The 14,973-nt window shown below is 36.4% G+C and overlaps 2 protein-coding genes across 3 annotated transcripts; one reads left to right on the forward strand and one right to left on the reverse strand.

Annotated features, from left to right (window-relative positions):
* Nucleotides 1-619: 619 nt before the first annotated feature.
* On the reverse strand, nt 620-9,479 carry LOC105161252 (mediator of RNA polymerase II transcription subunit 25). The gene is made up of 15 exons (XM_088884015.1): nt 9,021-9,479; nt 7,580-7,610; nt 7,392-7,455; nt 6,718-6,848; nt 5,553-5,756; nt 5,399-5,464; nt 4,727-4,937; nt 4,118-4,188; nt 3,187-4,008; nt 2,624-2,677; nt 2,373-2,401; nt 1,774-1,842; nt 1,578-1,662; nt 1,252-1,338; nt 620-1,145 (listed from the first exon to the last, which is right to left on the reverse strand). Exons 1-15 carry the CDS (start codon nt 9,116-9,118, stop codon nt 747-749), a joined length of 2,421 nt encoding a protein of 806 aa, XP_088740141.1. The 5' UTR covers nt 9,119-9,479; the 3' UTR covers nt 620-746.
* Nucleotides 9,480-9,678: 199 nt separating this feature from the next.
* On the forward strand, nt 9,679-13,018 carry LOC105161260 (uncharacterized). 2 transcript variants are annotated; one of them, XM_088884024.1, is made up of 7 exons: nt 9,679-10,396; nt 11,037-11,073; nt 11,155-11,204; nt 11,379-11,640; nt 11,725-11,885; nt 12,033-12,182; nt 12,546-13,018. In XM_088884024.1, exons 1-7 carry the CDS (start codon nt 10,352-10,354, stop codon nt 12,891-12,893), a joined length of 1,053 nt encoding a protein of 350 aa, XP_088740150.1. In that variant the 5' UTR covers nt 9,679-10,351; the 3' UTR covers nt 12,894-13,018. The 2 variants fall into 2 exon arrangements, with proteins under 2 accessions (XP_088740150.1, XP_011077201.1); XM_011078899.3 differs by having other exon boundaries at nt 11,037-11,204.
* Nucleotides 13,019-14,973: the final 1,955 nt, after the last annotated feature.

The raw sequence follows: 14,973 nt of genomic DNA on the forward strand, positions 1-14,973 counted from the left end.
GAGCAATTTATTGCATGCCGGTTGTCTTTATCTTTATTGCGTTTTTTATTAGCAAAATGTTGGAGGGTTTTTGCAAGAGCCGATCCGATGATCCTGAATGTGTCAACAATTGGTACATGTAATTATATGTGTCACTACGTGTCTTCATTACTGCTGAAAATAATTGCAGGGATATGATGGAAGGGTGATGATTCAAGCTTGGGTTTTTGCCTTTGTGCTCTCTATTGCTCCCAAAAGAAATCATTTTCATCAATTGATAATGACCTTTTAAAGCATCCTCTCCCTGAGAAGCAGATCTTGTATTTTCCGGCTGATTAGGATTTCTTCATTCGATAGAGACAATAATTTATCTAAATAACTGACCGAGAATAATCAAGGAAAGTTCTGATTCTCACATGCCTCCTCCATAATTCAATATGGTTATTCTATTTTCTGCAATGAAATACAAATTCAATTGTTCAAGTTATCTTCTCTTTTCTCCATCCACTTCTAAATTTACAGATTCTTGAATTTGATTTAGTTATAACTTATTTTGAGTCGATTTTCCTTAAATTATACTAAAATAATCCAACACTTTGCTAAAATTATTTTCTTCTTTCCTCTTTTGACAAGTTAAAGATGCACAAAATAAAGCATCGATGCTGATAATTTCTCGCACTGAAAAAGGAAACTATCTCGAAGAAAGGTTTTTCCTCATTTACATAGAGTAGACTACATAAGTTATTGCATTTATAATATTAATCTCGTTAACTCATAAAGGTACCTCCAGGCATAGCTGGTGCACCTTGTGAGGAAACTTGCCCCTGGGACAACAATGGCGATCTTCCAGAACCTTGCATGTAAGCTTGATTCATACCCGTACCCACCATCTGTTGTGGCTGTTGCTGCAGTTGTGGGATTTGCTGCTGCTGCTGTTGTTGTTGCTGTTGCTGTTGTTGAAGCTGCATGAGCGGCTGCTGTTGCTGGAGCGGCATGAGCGGTTGTTGTTGAAGCTGCATAAGTGGTGGTTGTTGCTGCTGCAATTGGGGAAGCTGTTGTTGTGGTTGCTGCTGTTGTTGTAGTTGTTGTAGATGCGGGTGTTGTTGTGCTTGTAGCTGTTGCTGCTGCTGTTGATTGGGTATTTGAGGTTTAAACACGACCATATCCTGGAAAGACGGAACGAGTAATTGAAAGTAGTCAGACAAGGTGGTCAATGGCTAAGCCAGTGCAGACGGGCACAGAATGTTACAGAAAAAAGAAATGGTATCTTACACCAGGAAAAAGCATTCCAATCAAGCGGTATGCTTTGTCAGAAACCGAAAGCAGCAATGTCTGGGATGGTAACTGGATTACTGCACACTGAGAATTTTAATGAAACTGAGAACATTAGAATAAGGGCCAAACAAACATTTTTTTTCCATGCACATCATTCAGTTTGTAAAACCCTTGACATAACTTCAACAGTGAAGTGCTCTATCATGGATAAAGAAAAATAAAGGTTCATCAACCAGTAATAGCTTTTAGAGTTTCCACGTAAGGTTCTCATATCATATGTTGTCCCAAAAAGGGAAGAATTAAGGTTAGCACTAATGACTTACAAGCTTCTTTTCCTGCAGCTGGCCAAGAAATCCATGCTGATCCATAGCACGGAAAACTAGAAAGTCAGCCTTTCCAACATATTGCCTAGCATAATATACAGAAGTAAATTTCTATAAGCAGTTCACTGTGGATAAGCAATTTTATTTGTAATACTACATCCAATGACAGAAGATAATTCCTCTAAAGGGATACTACTTGTTATTCATGTGGTCCTGGGATATCAAGCGAACTATCTGCATTGTTGGAGGCCAATTTGCAGCAAGCCTGGAAGGTGGTCAAATTGACAAGAAAAAGTACAGAAAATTCATCAGGTGTGTTACATTAGTTTAAAAATAGCAAGATAAAAGAGCATGGAATGTGATGAGACTCAATATGCTCTGTTAAAAGAACAAACTTAGGAAATGATGTGAAACTCAAGAAAGAACCCAACTACAGTCCCATGTATAGTAATGCAACAGGAGTTGCCTATGCATTTTTAGGTCCATAAACATAACATGATTTTTTGGGACAAAATTGTGTCGTAGGATGCAGTTTGTCTTCTGCATTTGGATTAAGTATGCAAATGTAGAGCAAACCATTTACCAGAGAACTCATGACTTAATAAGGTGATGCACTTGACAAAGCCATATAGTGCAACTATAAATCTCTTCACAAACATTATATGCCTTCGACAGCATAACATCAATTCAACAATGTTATAGATTCTTTGGAACTAGCAAACTTGCAGATTCCCTGCATAATTGTGCACAAGATGGCGACACGAAGTAAAAAATAAGGGGGGAATTTAGTCTTACGTCTCAGAAGCTGAGGCGTTCCTGTATCCCTGGCACCAGAAAGCAGAATATAAGCACACAAAGAAGTAAAATTAGGTTATGCATGCCTAACAACTAATTATCAGAGAGTAGCATGCATGATATGCATATGACACAATGTATGACAGTGAAGGGGCAGGTTTTGAATCAAAACTATTTCTGAACCAAATTATTTAGAATACATCACAATATTATTCAGAATTAGACCCCACTTCAAACATGGAAAAGCATACCTCCAATCTGGTGATGAAAACAGGCTGGCCTTGTCGCTGTCCGGATAAGTTCCCCTGGATCCCATCAATAAAACTTCAGAGGCTGCTTATGATCACACTAGCATTGTGTAGTTGAAGCAGATGTTTCCATGTCATCATTTACTAATTATAGATTGTAAATTTCATGTTGCTTATCTCTATTTCTTCATAAACTAGATATCAAGTGAGATTTCTGGTGAAGAAACCCGCAGATAACTATAGACAGCCAATTAGATGTACAACCCGTGTTAGTTTGAGGACTAACCTATTTGCATAATCAGCTAAAAAGGAGGCAAAACATTGAAGACATTTTTCAGTGGTTAAGCCTGTTATACTCTCATTGTTAAAAGAACTATGTTCTGATAAAGTAAGTAGTTAAGTAACCAAAAAATGGACAGGTAGCGCGTAGCATATCTCGAATGAAACTTGATCAATTATATCATGCACAATAGTTAGCCCCAAAAGAAGAATCATTTCTCTGTGATGAACACCCAATAAACAGAAACTTAACCATTATTTTTCATTATATTGATAATGGCAATTACCTCCCAGACTTTAACATACTTTGACTGTGCTGGCTGTATTGTACTTGATGTCTGCTGATTCAAGGGCATATTTGTCACAGAATTGTTGCTATTCACACCGACAGGCTGCATTCCTGGTGGTATTTGCTGAGACATTCCTGGAGTAGGCATCATGTTGCCACTTCCAGAAGGCATACCAGTAGTACCAGTGCCACTCATCATGTTCTGATTCATACTCATTCCTGTCTGTACCATTTGTGTGACTGGAAGATTTCCTTGGCTCATGCCAGGGAGTGATTGACCCAAACTACCACTTACTTGAAGATTACTCAGAGATTGGGACATGCCAAGGCTAGAAGTTCCAGTGACAGTAGGAGCTGTGGAAGTGAATGATGCAGAAGATGAGTTTTGAGCAACCTGGCCACTTGCTGGTATTGGCAATGACCCAGCAATTGATGCAACACCTGATGAACCTGATGAAATTACAGTTTGAGCAGGAGGGACTGAAGATGCCATTCCACTGGATATCATATTTGAGAGCATAGGTGTTCCACCCATAGAAGGAAGTCCAATAGAAGTTCCTCCTGCCAGGGCTTGACGTGCTTGAGCCACATCATTCAAAATTCTAACATTTGCTGGTGCACCAACTGGACGCAAGGAGGGTGTCATACTGGTTACTTGAGGTTTCATATCATGTACATTCTCATTACTTGAAACCATCTCCTGAGACGTTGATATAGGTGAAGAAGTTTGCAAGCTCGGAACAGGTTGAGAAGTGGCTCGAGAAACAGAAGAAATAGGTGGAAATGCAGGCCCAGTCCCAGAGGTCACAGTGATTGGCTCCTGAAGAAATTTATGTAATGAGTCTATGGCACCGATGTCGATAGATGGGGCAGTAGGTAAAACCCCTAAAAACAGAAGTATAGAAAACCGAAAAACATATGAGCCTTACTACTTTTACAGTTGCAGGAGGGATATTTTTTCCAACAGGTATTGGTTGTCGGCCCAAGACTGATCCATTGGCTGAAGAGAAAAAGGTGAGGTATCAGCACCAAACATTACATATTGACTGAGAAGTACAAGAATTCGTCCAAAATAATTCAAAAATTAGTTATCTTAAATAACCTCTTCAGCAATAGCTTGCTCTTGTGTTGTGCACCAGAAGTTCCTCAATATCTTTAATAGTCTTTTAAGTTAATTCATTGAAGGCCATTAGGTCGAAAAGTACCAGGGCACCAACAAATGACATGCTCATTGAATCTCCCACAACATGAAAAATAGATGGCTAGTGCGCAAGTTTAAAATTCTAAAATAAAAATCTAATCAAATACAAGCATTCCTTGATATCACCCATGTGCTAAGTTATACAATATACGCCATAAATTATTGACATTTTTTGTTTTTCATATTATCTTGGATGATTGACATTTTCTTCCAAATGTATATCTTCACGTTTTCCAAAATCACAAATGCAAAAGCATCAAGCAACTCATAGTGCCATCATGCCTATTCGGATCTTAGACCAACCGCAATGGAGAGACGTAAAAATAGACAAAGTCACCTGATGCCCCAGAAGCTGGAGGTGGTCCAGAAATGGGAGGGGCAGGAGTTACGTCCATCTTGATAGGGTTTTGATTGGATGGCAAATTTGCCATTCCAGGCCTACTTAAAGCAGCAAGTCCCTCCATAAAATTTTCTGAGATAAGGACAAGGAAATGAGGATTCTTAACATTATCAACAGGCGGATCTGCAGCTCGGGCATTGCGCTTTCCCTAAATAACACATTGATAATAATATCAGCTTGGTCAAAAGATCATCCTGAAAGGAAAAAAGGCAAAAAGATTTGTTTTTATTTCCTTCTTTATGAAAAAATTTCCATCCTGCACCCAGATAAACTATATTGGTCAAAGAATTAATGTCAATTTCAACCAAGGATTATTGTTAACAGAGACTTAAACCCCCTTGCGCTGTAAAAGGTGACTAATATTATTTTGCAAGTGCTGATATTTTTGCACAGACCAAGTGGGACATGACAATAAAACATCTACAGGGTCAAACGAAAAAAATCATTCTCATGACTTATTCAGGAGATTGCAAAGATGTTGGATCAATTAAAGATAAAAGTAACTTGAAGGTGAGATCAGCACAGGCAAGATGTAACACTATGGCTGCACGAGTTAACCAGAATTTCAAGTAGAAGCAAAAGAATGAGTTTCAGGGAAGTGGATAGTACCGCATTATAGATTGCTCTAAGTTTGGGAAGTTTCTTCGGACAAATAATGGATAGAGAAATACCGAACTGCAAAAGAGGAATACTTCTGAGCTACCAGGTAATATCAAATGGATTTCAATGTAAAATCGTAATAAGAGGAAACTTTTACCAGTACCTGAGCGAATGACTTTGCTAATGCCTCTGCATCAGATAGACGATTATCTGGTTGTGATTCAATATTGTCGCTCTGCTCCAGATTCTGGGGTTGTGGTCGATACACTGGTGTGGGCAATGGGTAAGGGTTGCTTGCGGCTACAAGAATACAATGTCTTTGTCCATCCATGTTTTGAATTTGGCTTCCATTTGGGGAAGAGAACATCTGGTGAATGCAATAAAATAGTTAAAGATTTCATATGTTTATTACTCACACAAAGCATAATGTATATGGACAATAAACACATAAAAGTACATATTCTATGGAATATCTGGCACTTGTCCTTCAATTATCATCACAAAAAAGTTAAATGTTCTTAATGGTTTCTGGTCATCCTTGTTAAAGATATAGTAAATTATTGATTAATATGAATTAGAGAAACTCGCTAACTGAACCTCGCAAAAGTGCAAAAGCACTAGTATGTTGTATGATTAACATAGTATGAACCAAACATACTATTTTGCAGTTACAAACTTAAATCTGCTCATCAGTCTAAACAGAAATATTCTAAACTATCAATTTCATGAACCAGTACAAAATGCATGTATATATATCAAAATATATAACCCAGAGGAATGGGTTGAAAATAGTATTGTCCTCTCAAAATTTGCCATGGTATTGCAACCATTTTGTCCTTAGAAGTAACTTTCACTTGGAAAACAAAAAAGTCCCAAAATATATCTCTCAGAGTATGCAAAATATCAACAGGATAAGTACACAAGTATAACACTTAGAGCAAGGCCTTGAAGACAATTTCTCTTGGCCAAACTGATGGCCTAACATGGAATTTATACCCAACAAATGCAACAAACTATAAGTACCACTTTTAACTATTACCAAATTCCAGAATCGGTATACATCCCATTTCCAAAAAACATGCTACTTTTTATGTAAAGAATAAACAAAATATCAATAGACCATATGTAGAAATGAATACATGTCATTCAAACTGTCCTTTGTAGAGAACTGAATGAAGCCTTTCATCTATAGCTTCTTCAGCAACTATGCTACTAAACTGGAAATCAGAATAGATCCAAATAGGAATAGCTCAAATTAATGAAAAGATAATAGATAGCCCAAAAAATGTTATCAAGAAGTAACCAATGAAGTATAAATCAGTACGCACCATTAGAGCTTCAGCAAGACCTTCAGCAATTGCAGCATCATTGAAACCACCACCTGCAAATGGTATAGCTGAAAGCCACTGAAAGAATATATCCATGTCCCTAGTCCATCCACTCCGTTGTACAAGGCAAGCTGAATGATAAACCGCAATATAAGAGAAAAGAAAGGAGTGTAAGCAATATGGTACAAGCTAAAATTAATGCGTGTATGAGAATCTCCCTTAATAGAAATTGAAATAATTTAATTCATGAAAGAGAGAAGACATTTGTATGTAACCTTCTTTGACAGTCTAACTCCAAATAATGATAATAATAATATATATATTCTTTCATGGATAGATTGAACAAAGAAGTAGCGCAGCCAGCAAACAGAGATTTGACTTTTGTGATTGATGTCAGCTTGCACGAACAAATCATAAGGACATTAAGGAAAAAACAATATGGAAGAAGAATTATGATGCATATTGCCTTCCAAGATTTCCAAGAACTAGGAAATAGAGAATCTTAAGAACCATGCTTTTTGCTAAGAGCAAAACTTAAAACAAAATAAAGAACTTGAAAGACTAGAAGCAACAGATGAAGACCAAGCCAATAATAACACAGGATTCTTTCCAAGGATATCATTCAATCAAAAAGAATGAGATTATTGCCAGAATATGGAGAAGAAAAGACGCACCACAGTATGAACCATGTGCATTGAACATGACCAGTGAAAGCTCAACTTGAGAAGTAGATGGCTTCTGAAAAAGAATATGAAACAATAAAGTTGATCCCAAAATGTTAGGAGTTGCTATTTATTAAACAAATAACATGAATACATCAAAAGTAGTCAACTAAAATATGAAGTACGGCATTAATACACACCTGACCCGTTGACTCATTCCCACAAAAACATCTGTAGAGATTTAACAGATAGATCAGAAACTCATTAAGAACTAACATATGATAGAAAAGCAATTTAAAATAGAGCATAATGGATTTAAGGAGAAAGAATTGTTCCTTAAGCTCAACTTATTTTTCACTGGTTAAATGTCATAAATTATATCATTCTATATGCTAAATAAGTATCCATGTCTACCAACAATAAGTTCCAGTGGCATCTCCATGGAATTGGTCACATTTCCTATAATAAACCTACTAAAACTGATCAGAGCCCTGGAATTATTCCTCAGTTCAACCCAGCTTGAGACCAAATTGAAGAATTACTTAACATGTCATGTAACAGATGGGACAGAGTGCTCCTACCAATAATCCAATTTTCTGTATTGCAAAATGTATGATCTTGATGCCACGGATAAGAAGGCAGAGGAGTATCTGAGCAAGTCTGCCTTCATAAATAGAGAAACTGTAGTTTAAATATCTTATCAAAATGTTCTATTGATGAACAGCTTTATGTCTCCCTGTTTCTAATGCAGAATGCTAATTAGCAGGTACTTCTCATAAGAGTACCTTCGCAGAACATAAAAAACGGTGGGTTCTCTAATTTGTAATTTCTTCTCCATCATATCTATCACAAAACACAAGTATGAACTTTTGCCTCATGTAAAACCTAATTTCTTGATTGATGATCTAGTGCTCAAAACAAGTTATACGCTCTTTAACTCTCTAGAACACCACCTCTTCAAGGAAATTCCTGCTAATCGTTCTACTGCAGTGTGAAAAGCATGTATACTAACAATTGACATCATAAGAAATAAATGCGCCACAATGATCGGTAGTTAGGAAAATAACCGAAAGAATAAACTTTTTTTGGTTTTAGCTGCCGAACAAGACAAGACCGTTAAAAAGAAACCAAAATTTTAAAAAAAATCTACTTGATTGTCAACATAAAGGGAGAAAGGTTAAGGGGGTGGTGGCATTTATAAGTGACCTAATTAGAAGAAAATAAGTATTGAACTTCAACAGCAAAGAGTATGAATAGCCAAGATATGACATTTGGTTTACTCATAAGAAACGAAAGTATAGACCAAAAGAAACATATCTAAGCCTGGATTTACATCATAAGCTGATTTCACAAGAAAAGAAATTGTATACCTTCAACTCCGAAGCATTAATATAGTTATTATCCAAGCGTATCAAACAATCCCACCATATGCACAAATGAAAAAAATAACAAAATATAGCTATAACTGCATTCAGCTGACATCCATAGCAAATCCATTTCAGGATTTAATTCCACAATCTGTTCCCCCAATAAGCAAGCATATAACGCCTAAACCACCAATCCAACAGAATAAATCTCTAGCAAGCACTAATCATACGTATACACTAACACGCAGTTGTGGGTGCGAGTATGCGAGAGTACCGGATGATCTTGTCGAGGTAGTCGGAGACGATGGTCTGCCAGAAGGGACCAACGGCGGCCGTACCTTCAACGGCCACAATCAGCTGCTTCGGCACCATACCTTGGCAGAATTTCGCCACACAATCCCCAGTCTTTCAGATTAACTGCTTCGTTCCCTATTCCTCTGATCTTGTTCTCGTTCTTGCAGCTATTTGGCCGCTCTCTCAGTTGATTGCTGTTGGGCCGTTGAGTTTTGTGCCAAGAAATTCTTCTTTACCCAAGGTTCCTGTTTTTCTTTATTGAAAGCAATTGCAGATCAGTTGAACCCAGAAATTTCTTTACTTTGCGACGAACTCTTACCAATAGCAGTACGCTTTGGTCGGCTTAATGGTTTACTCTTCAACAAGAAATCGTCGCTTAGAATTTTACGAAGATTTGCTACTTTTCAGACTCTAGCAAAATTTCACTTTGCTTGATTTGATACAATTCTTGAAAAAAATAACATTTCTAGAAAATACCCATCTTTGGTTAATGTTTTTTGGCACTTTATTGAAACTATTTTCATCAAATCTACATTAATAAAATTATACTTCTAAATAAGATACGATTTCACACTTATCAGGACCTCATTTGCTAACAATATCCTACGTATTTATGCATAACTCTTTATATTTTTGCATCTTTAGCAAATTGTTAAAGAAATATTGAATATTTTGGAAAATTTTGTAGTATGTAAGTATTTATTGGTAATTACATCATTAAACCTGAGCTATAGTTGGGTTGACTCGCTGTAGGTATATGAAACTACAAGTGGGCCAAAAAAGTCATGCCCAAAAGGGACGTGGACCCGCGTGGAGCCCATAGTATTAGTCAACTCACAAACTCAAAAGTCAAAACCATCAGGATTCTTGGTTGAGGAGGGAATGTAGTAGCATAAACTTACAAAGAAGCTATTCGGAAAACGACCCAGAATCTGTAAACCATTTATGCAAACTGTAGGAAAATTCGTGTACTTTCCTCATTTTAATAAATAATTCCTTGAGAAAAGGTCCCTCTTGAAAGAAATATGCGTATTATCACTTTCCAGGAGGTTTCAGATCAACGTTCTGTTCTATTTCACTGTTTCAACTATATTAGCAAGAACCCATATAAGAGCTGATAAGAAAGGAGAAGAAGTGGATTTATGCAAGAGAAGATCTTCTGCTTTTGTGGTTTTTTGGGAATTTGGAAGCATTTCTTGTATCCCCCTATTTGGGTAACAGGATTTAAGTAAAAGCCTGGAATTTGGACAATAGACGGAGTTAACATTGTCTTTGTGCTGTATTTGAAAGAATTTTGGTGGGGTTTTGAGGATGATGATATGTTATCCTGGTCTTACGAAGTTGAAAATGAAGCCAGTATGTGTTCTCCTTTTATCCTTTCTCTTCATTTATGGTCTATGTTTTTCACATTAAATTTCTGGAGATGGTACTGAAGCATGTGATTGTGCAGATTCTTCGTTTATGCTTGATTGTTCTGTGTTTAATCTACTTGTAAGAATGAAACTTGAAATGGTCATTGTTAGTAGTCATTGCCTTTTCTTTAGTTGGTAGAGTGGAATTCAGCGAATCTGGATGATATATATGTTGAGAAGTTGGTTCTTTGCTTCTTCCACATTGGAGCTGTTTACATGTAGGAAAGAACTGAAAACCATATGTAGTGACTTGCATTTAGTAGTTTAGGATAGTTAAGGAAAGATCATGCCTGATAAATGTTCTGAACCACTGACTCCCCGCTTGCAAATACAGCTCAACAATTATGATAACCTGATTCTTGGATTCTGTTTCCAATCTCAATTGAAGCAAATGCACTCGTGGAGTAGCTGTGCAATGCTTCTTTTGTCCATCTCTCTTAAATGTATGAAGTTAGTCATTTTGATGCTTTAAAATCTAAGTGATTAGCTGAAACAATTGTTTCTAAAATTATCTATGAGAAAATAACTGATGTTGATATCTTTATTTCCCTGGATGAGTGATTATAAAGTGTTGCAATTGCCAGATTGTGTATCAGAATGTGCTTTCAGCTAGCGATTCAGGTACGCTCGAACAACTGAAAGAGCTGAGCTCAAAGCGTAAAGCAATTGAGGAGACCTTCAATCAAACTAGCTATGTTACAGATGCAATTGCAAGGGAAATATCTGGAGGCCTCACATCACATTGTGAACAGGTAAGAAGAACACCTTTCCATATGCTTCTGGAAGCATTTCTGATACGTTTTTAAATGTTCCGTCTACTATCTTTCTCTAATGTTAGCTTAATGGTCAAGCAATCTATCTGATAAAACAGGCTGGATAAATTTTTCAAAGCTTTTGCTTACTGTCATTTGTTGAAACTTTCTCAGGACATTCAGAAACTGGAACACTATTTGCCTTTGTTGGAGAACCTGGTTCGCCATGTCAACATGAAAGGCAAGAACCACCAAATGATTTGCTGGATTTCAAACCTTCGAATAAGATGGAGCAGTGTGCTTAATTCTTCATCTATCTTTCATATCAAAGGTCCAAAGTTCTATCAGGTTAACAATATATACTTCGAGCTTGGAATGATCCTTTTTCTTTACGGTTCAATGCTTCGTGAGCAGGCTTTGGAAGTTTTATCATCAGGCAAGCATAATTCTTCCTTGATATCCTGATTCCACATAAATAACGGGCAACAATTCTCACTAATTTCTGCTGTTCATCATTTAGATCTTGTGCAATCTGCCACACTTTTCAGAAAAGCTGCTGGAGTGTACAACTATTTAGCCCAGGAGGTTCTTATTTATTTAACTCAGGCCGAAGATAGGCCTCCAGAAGCTACATGTCGCATGTCGTTTATTCTGAGCTTCATTTGCTTGGCAGAAGCCCAGGTTTGTGTAAATGGTGTCTTTTATTTGCTAGATACAAGTTCCTTTTCCCTAGCCAGATGGTTAAATGTAAAGCATCCAGCGTTACTTGTGCACTTCTATTCAACTGTTCATTTTTATGATTGAGTAGCTTCATTTGAAAAACTTCAGGCTGTAACTGCAAGGAAGGCTGAAGAAAGCGGCAAAACTGCCGGACTTTTAGCAAAATTGCACTATGGAGTTACAGAGTTTGTGATTGAAGCTATTGATGTGTTGCAAGTCACAACAAAAGAATGCAAAGATATCTCATCTCGCCTTCTGGTACAGAAGCACATCCAAATTGGCATCACTTAGTATACTATTAGTGTGTATAGCTTTGTTGCAGCAATCAGGAAGGACAAATTGCTCAAAATATTCGCTTTTGTTTGTGAAATCATAGGAAGTAACAACCAATTTCAATGTCGAATTTAGGCAATATGCAACGAGCAAGCTCCTATATTTAGAAAGCTGCCTCTCCCAGTGGGAGTAATGGCATGACTTTGAAGTAGAGCATGGGCTTTAGCAGATGGTCCTTCCAATCTTTCTCATTATAATAGCAAGATTATCTTCCTCCGACAAGATGGTTGATCTTTTTACCTTAAAATGACTGCGTAATTTTTGGTGATTTTTTTCTGGTCTATGTAGGATTATATTTTGAGCTGCAAGAAACTACACGAGTTGAAGTGTTACAAATACACTGCGGAAGGCCTGAAAAACGAAGGCAAAATTGGAGTTGCGGTTGGAGTTCTTCGTCGAGCATTGGCAAATGCTAAGAAAAGCATGCCAAAAGAAGAGTCATGGAGATCAGTCTTCAAAGAGGTGGTAGATGATGTGAGAGTTCAGCTCAGGAAATACGAGCATGAAAACGAGTTCATATGGCGTGCAAAGGTCCCTCGTACCGACCAACTTCCCTTACCTCAAGCTGTAAAAATTGTTACTCTCATACCTTATCAACCCCAAAAATGGGAAAGATCACTTGTTTTCAAACTGTAAGTGTGCAAAACCTGTATAGTTCATAGTTCCTTGTGTGGAAAAAGCTGGGATCAACCTCTGTGCCCTTCTCCTCACCAAGTAAACATCTATACTATTTAATAAAAGTACCAGGACCTGCTGATTCTGAAAAACTACCTAACTAGCATCACTCCATGAACCCAAACTGCTAATCAATATTTGATTTGGTAACTCAAACTTAATATCCTACAAATATACTAACTTTTTCACTTTTAATTTCAAAAAAATATATTATAGCTAATTTTAAACTTCTTATTCACAATCATGTAATTATAATCAAACACAAATATTTTTCTATATAGATAATTACATTTACACCCTCTGATATATGATTTATTTATACAAACCACACTTGTTTTTGTGTAATTATAAAGCTACCCATTACAACAAAAATCAGACGTATGCGTCCAGACATCTTGGCTCAACCTCAAAGTAGAAAAGCCCACATTGAGTCCAAGAGCAAGTATGGGTATTGAATCCAATTCTTGCAACTATCTCATCTGCAATCCATGAACTAGACAGCCCATGTCCCATCAGCTTCCACCCTATTATACGTTTTGTCTGTTAGCTTCTATATCACGTGTCAAAATGTGCTTTGCCGCTGACTTAGTTTCAAGCCATGTTATCTTTGTCTATTGAAGAAATTAGTACAATTAGCGCACATTGGTTTACCTAATGCTTCAAATAGTCAACTAAATGTTATTAGTTAATTAGGACAATATCTTCCCCAGAATCTTGTTAATTACCACTGCAACATTTGAAACCAAGAAGGATATATATAGTACATAACTCTCTATCTATATATTAATATTCTAAAGAAATTCATGCTTGTTAATTAATTATTAATTGCTAAATAGTCCTTGTTTACTGCTCCTAAATGAGGTGGCATATATATATATATATATATATATTAGTGAATAGTTATAATTATATTATGAATTTCAATAATTAATAATTAATTTGCATCAATTATTGATATTAAATATGTACAACTAATTAATAACTATAATTACAATAGATAAATATCCAAAAACATTAATGATACTCATGGGAAACTTGAATGAATGCCCCTTGTAGTCGTTTCTCATTATTGATATTAGTAGTCAAGTCTTTCTAAAAGCAACTCCTTTTTAACTATTTCGATTATATATTCCAAAAAAAAAAAAAAAGAAATAGATATTAAGCAACGTGAATTTAAAACATGTATATTATCATGCCAATGGAAAAGAACAAGAACGATTCTATGGATATGCTCGACGTTAAATATTTTTTTGCAGTATTTTATGATACAATATCGTTGAATAATGATATGCAGATTTGGTTGGCATTTGACTTTAATATATATAATAATAATGGACAGATTTATCTTTATGTCTGTATAAAATGATTGAAGAAACAGACAAAACTCGTCGATCATCCCATTACAAACACTAATATTAAGACGTTTGTACATATTAACCCATCAAGTTAGAATATTCTTGGGGATTTTGCTAATATCCCTTAATTTAATCACTTATTAGCGTATCAGAAACAATGAAATAGGTGGGAATTAATTAGCATTGTGCATCGCGACATACTTAGTGGATGCAATTAGAAGAATATAGAAATGAATGGTTTGCAGGTGTAAGTGTTGACTTGGAAGGTAAGTAGCACCAATACATGTGAAGTTAGGTCAAAGAGGCTTATTTTAGTACGAGAAGATGTCCTAAAACGGGTTTTAGTATCCTCCGACAACCTAAAAATGGGATGTGTCTTGGAAATCACATTGTTGTGCTTTAGATAAGTGGAAGGGACATTTGGCCCAAATTCCACTCCAAGGGCCACCTATTTATGAACGGGCCCCCCACCCCCACCCCCACCCCCATCTATCTCCTACCTCTCCAGTTCAGTGTAAATCTTTATTATTCAATGTAATAATTTTTTGGATAAGATAATAGTGCCCATGGTTTGTCCATTGCTTAAAGTAATTTATTACATGTTTGTTAATAATTATATATGGCCGATTCTATGCTGGATATGGAGTGTCAATTTGATTTTAGAAATCTTGGACTTTGGAATATGT

Source organism: Sesamum indicum, linkage group LG1 (genome assembly GCF_026168435.1).
Source record: "Sesamum indicum cultivar Baizhima isolate 11 linkage group LG1, ASM2616843v1, whole genome shotgun sequence".
Taxonomy (NCBI): domain Eukaryota; kingdom Viridiplantae; phylum Streptophyta; class Magnoliopsida; order Lamiales; family Pedaliaceae; genus Sesamum; species Sesamum indicum.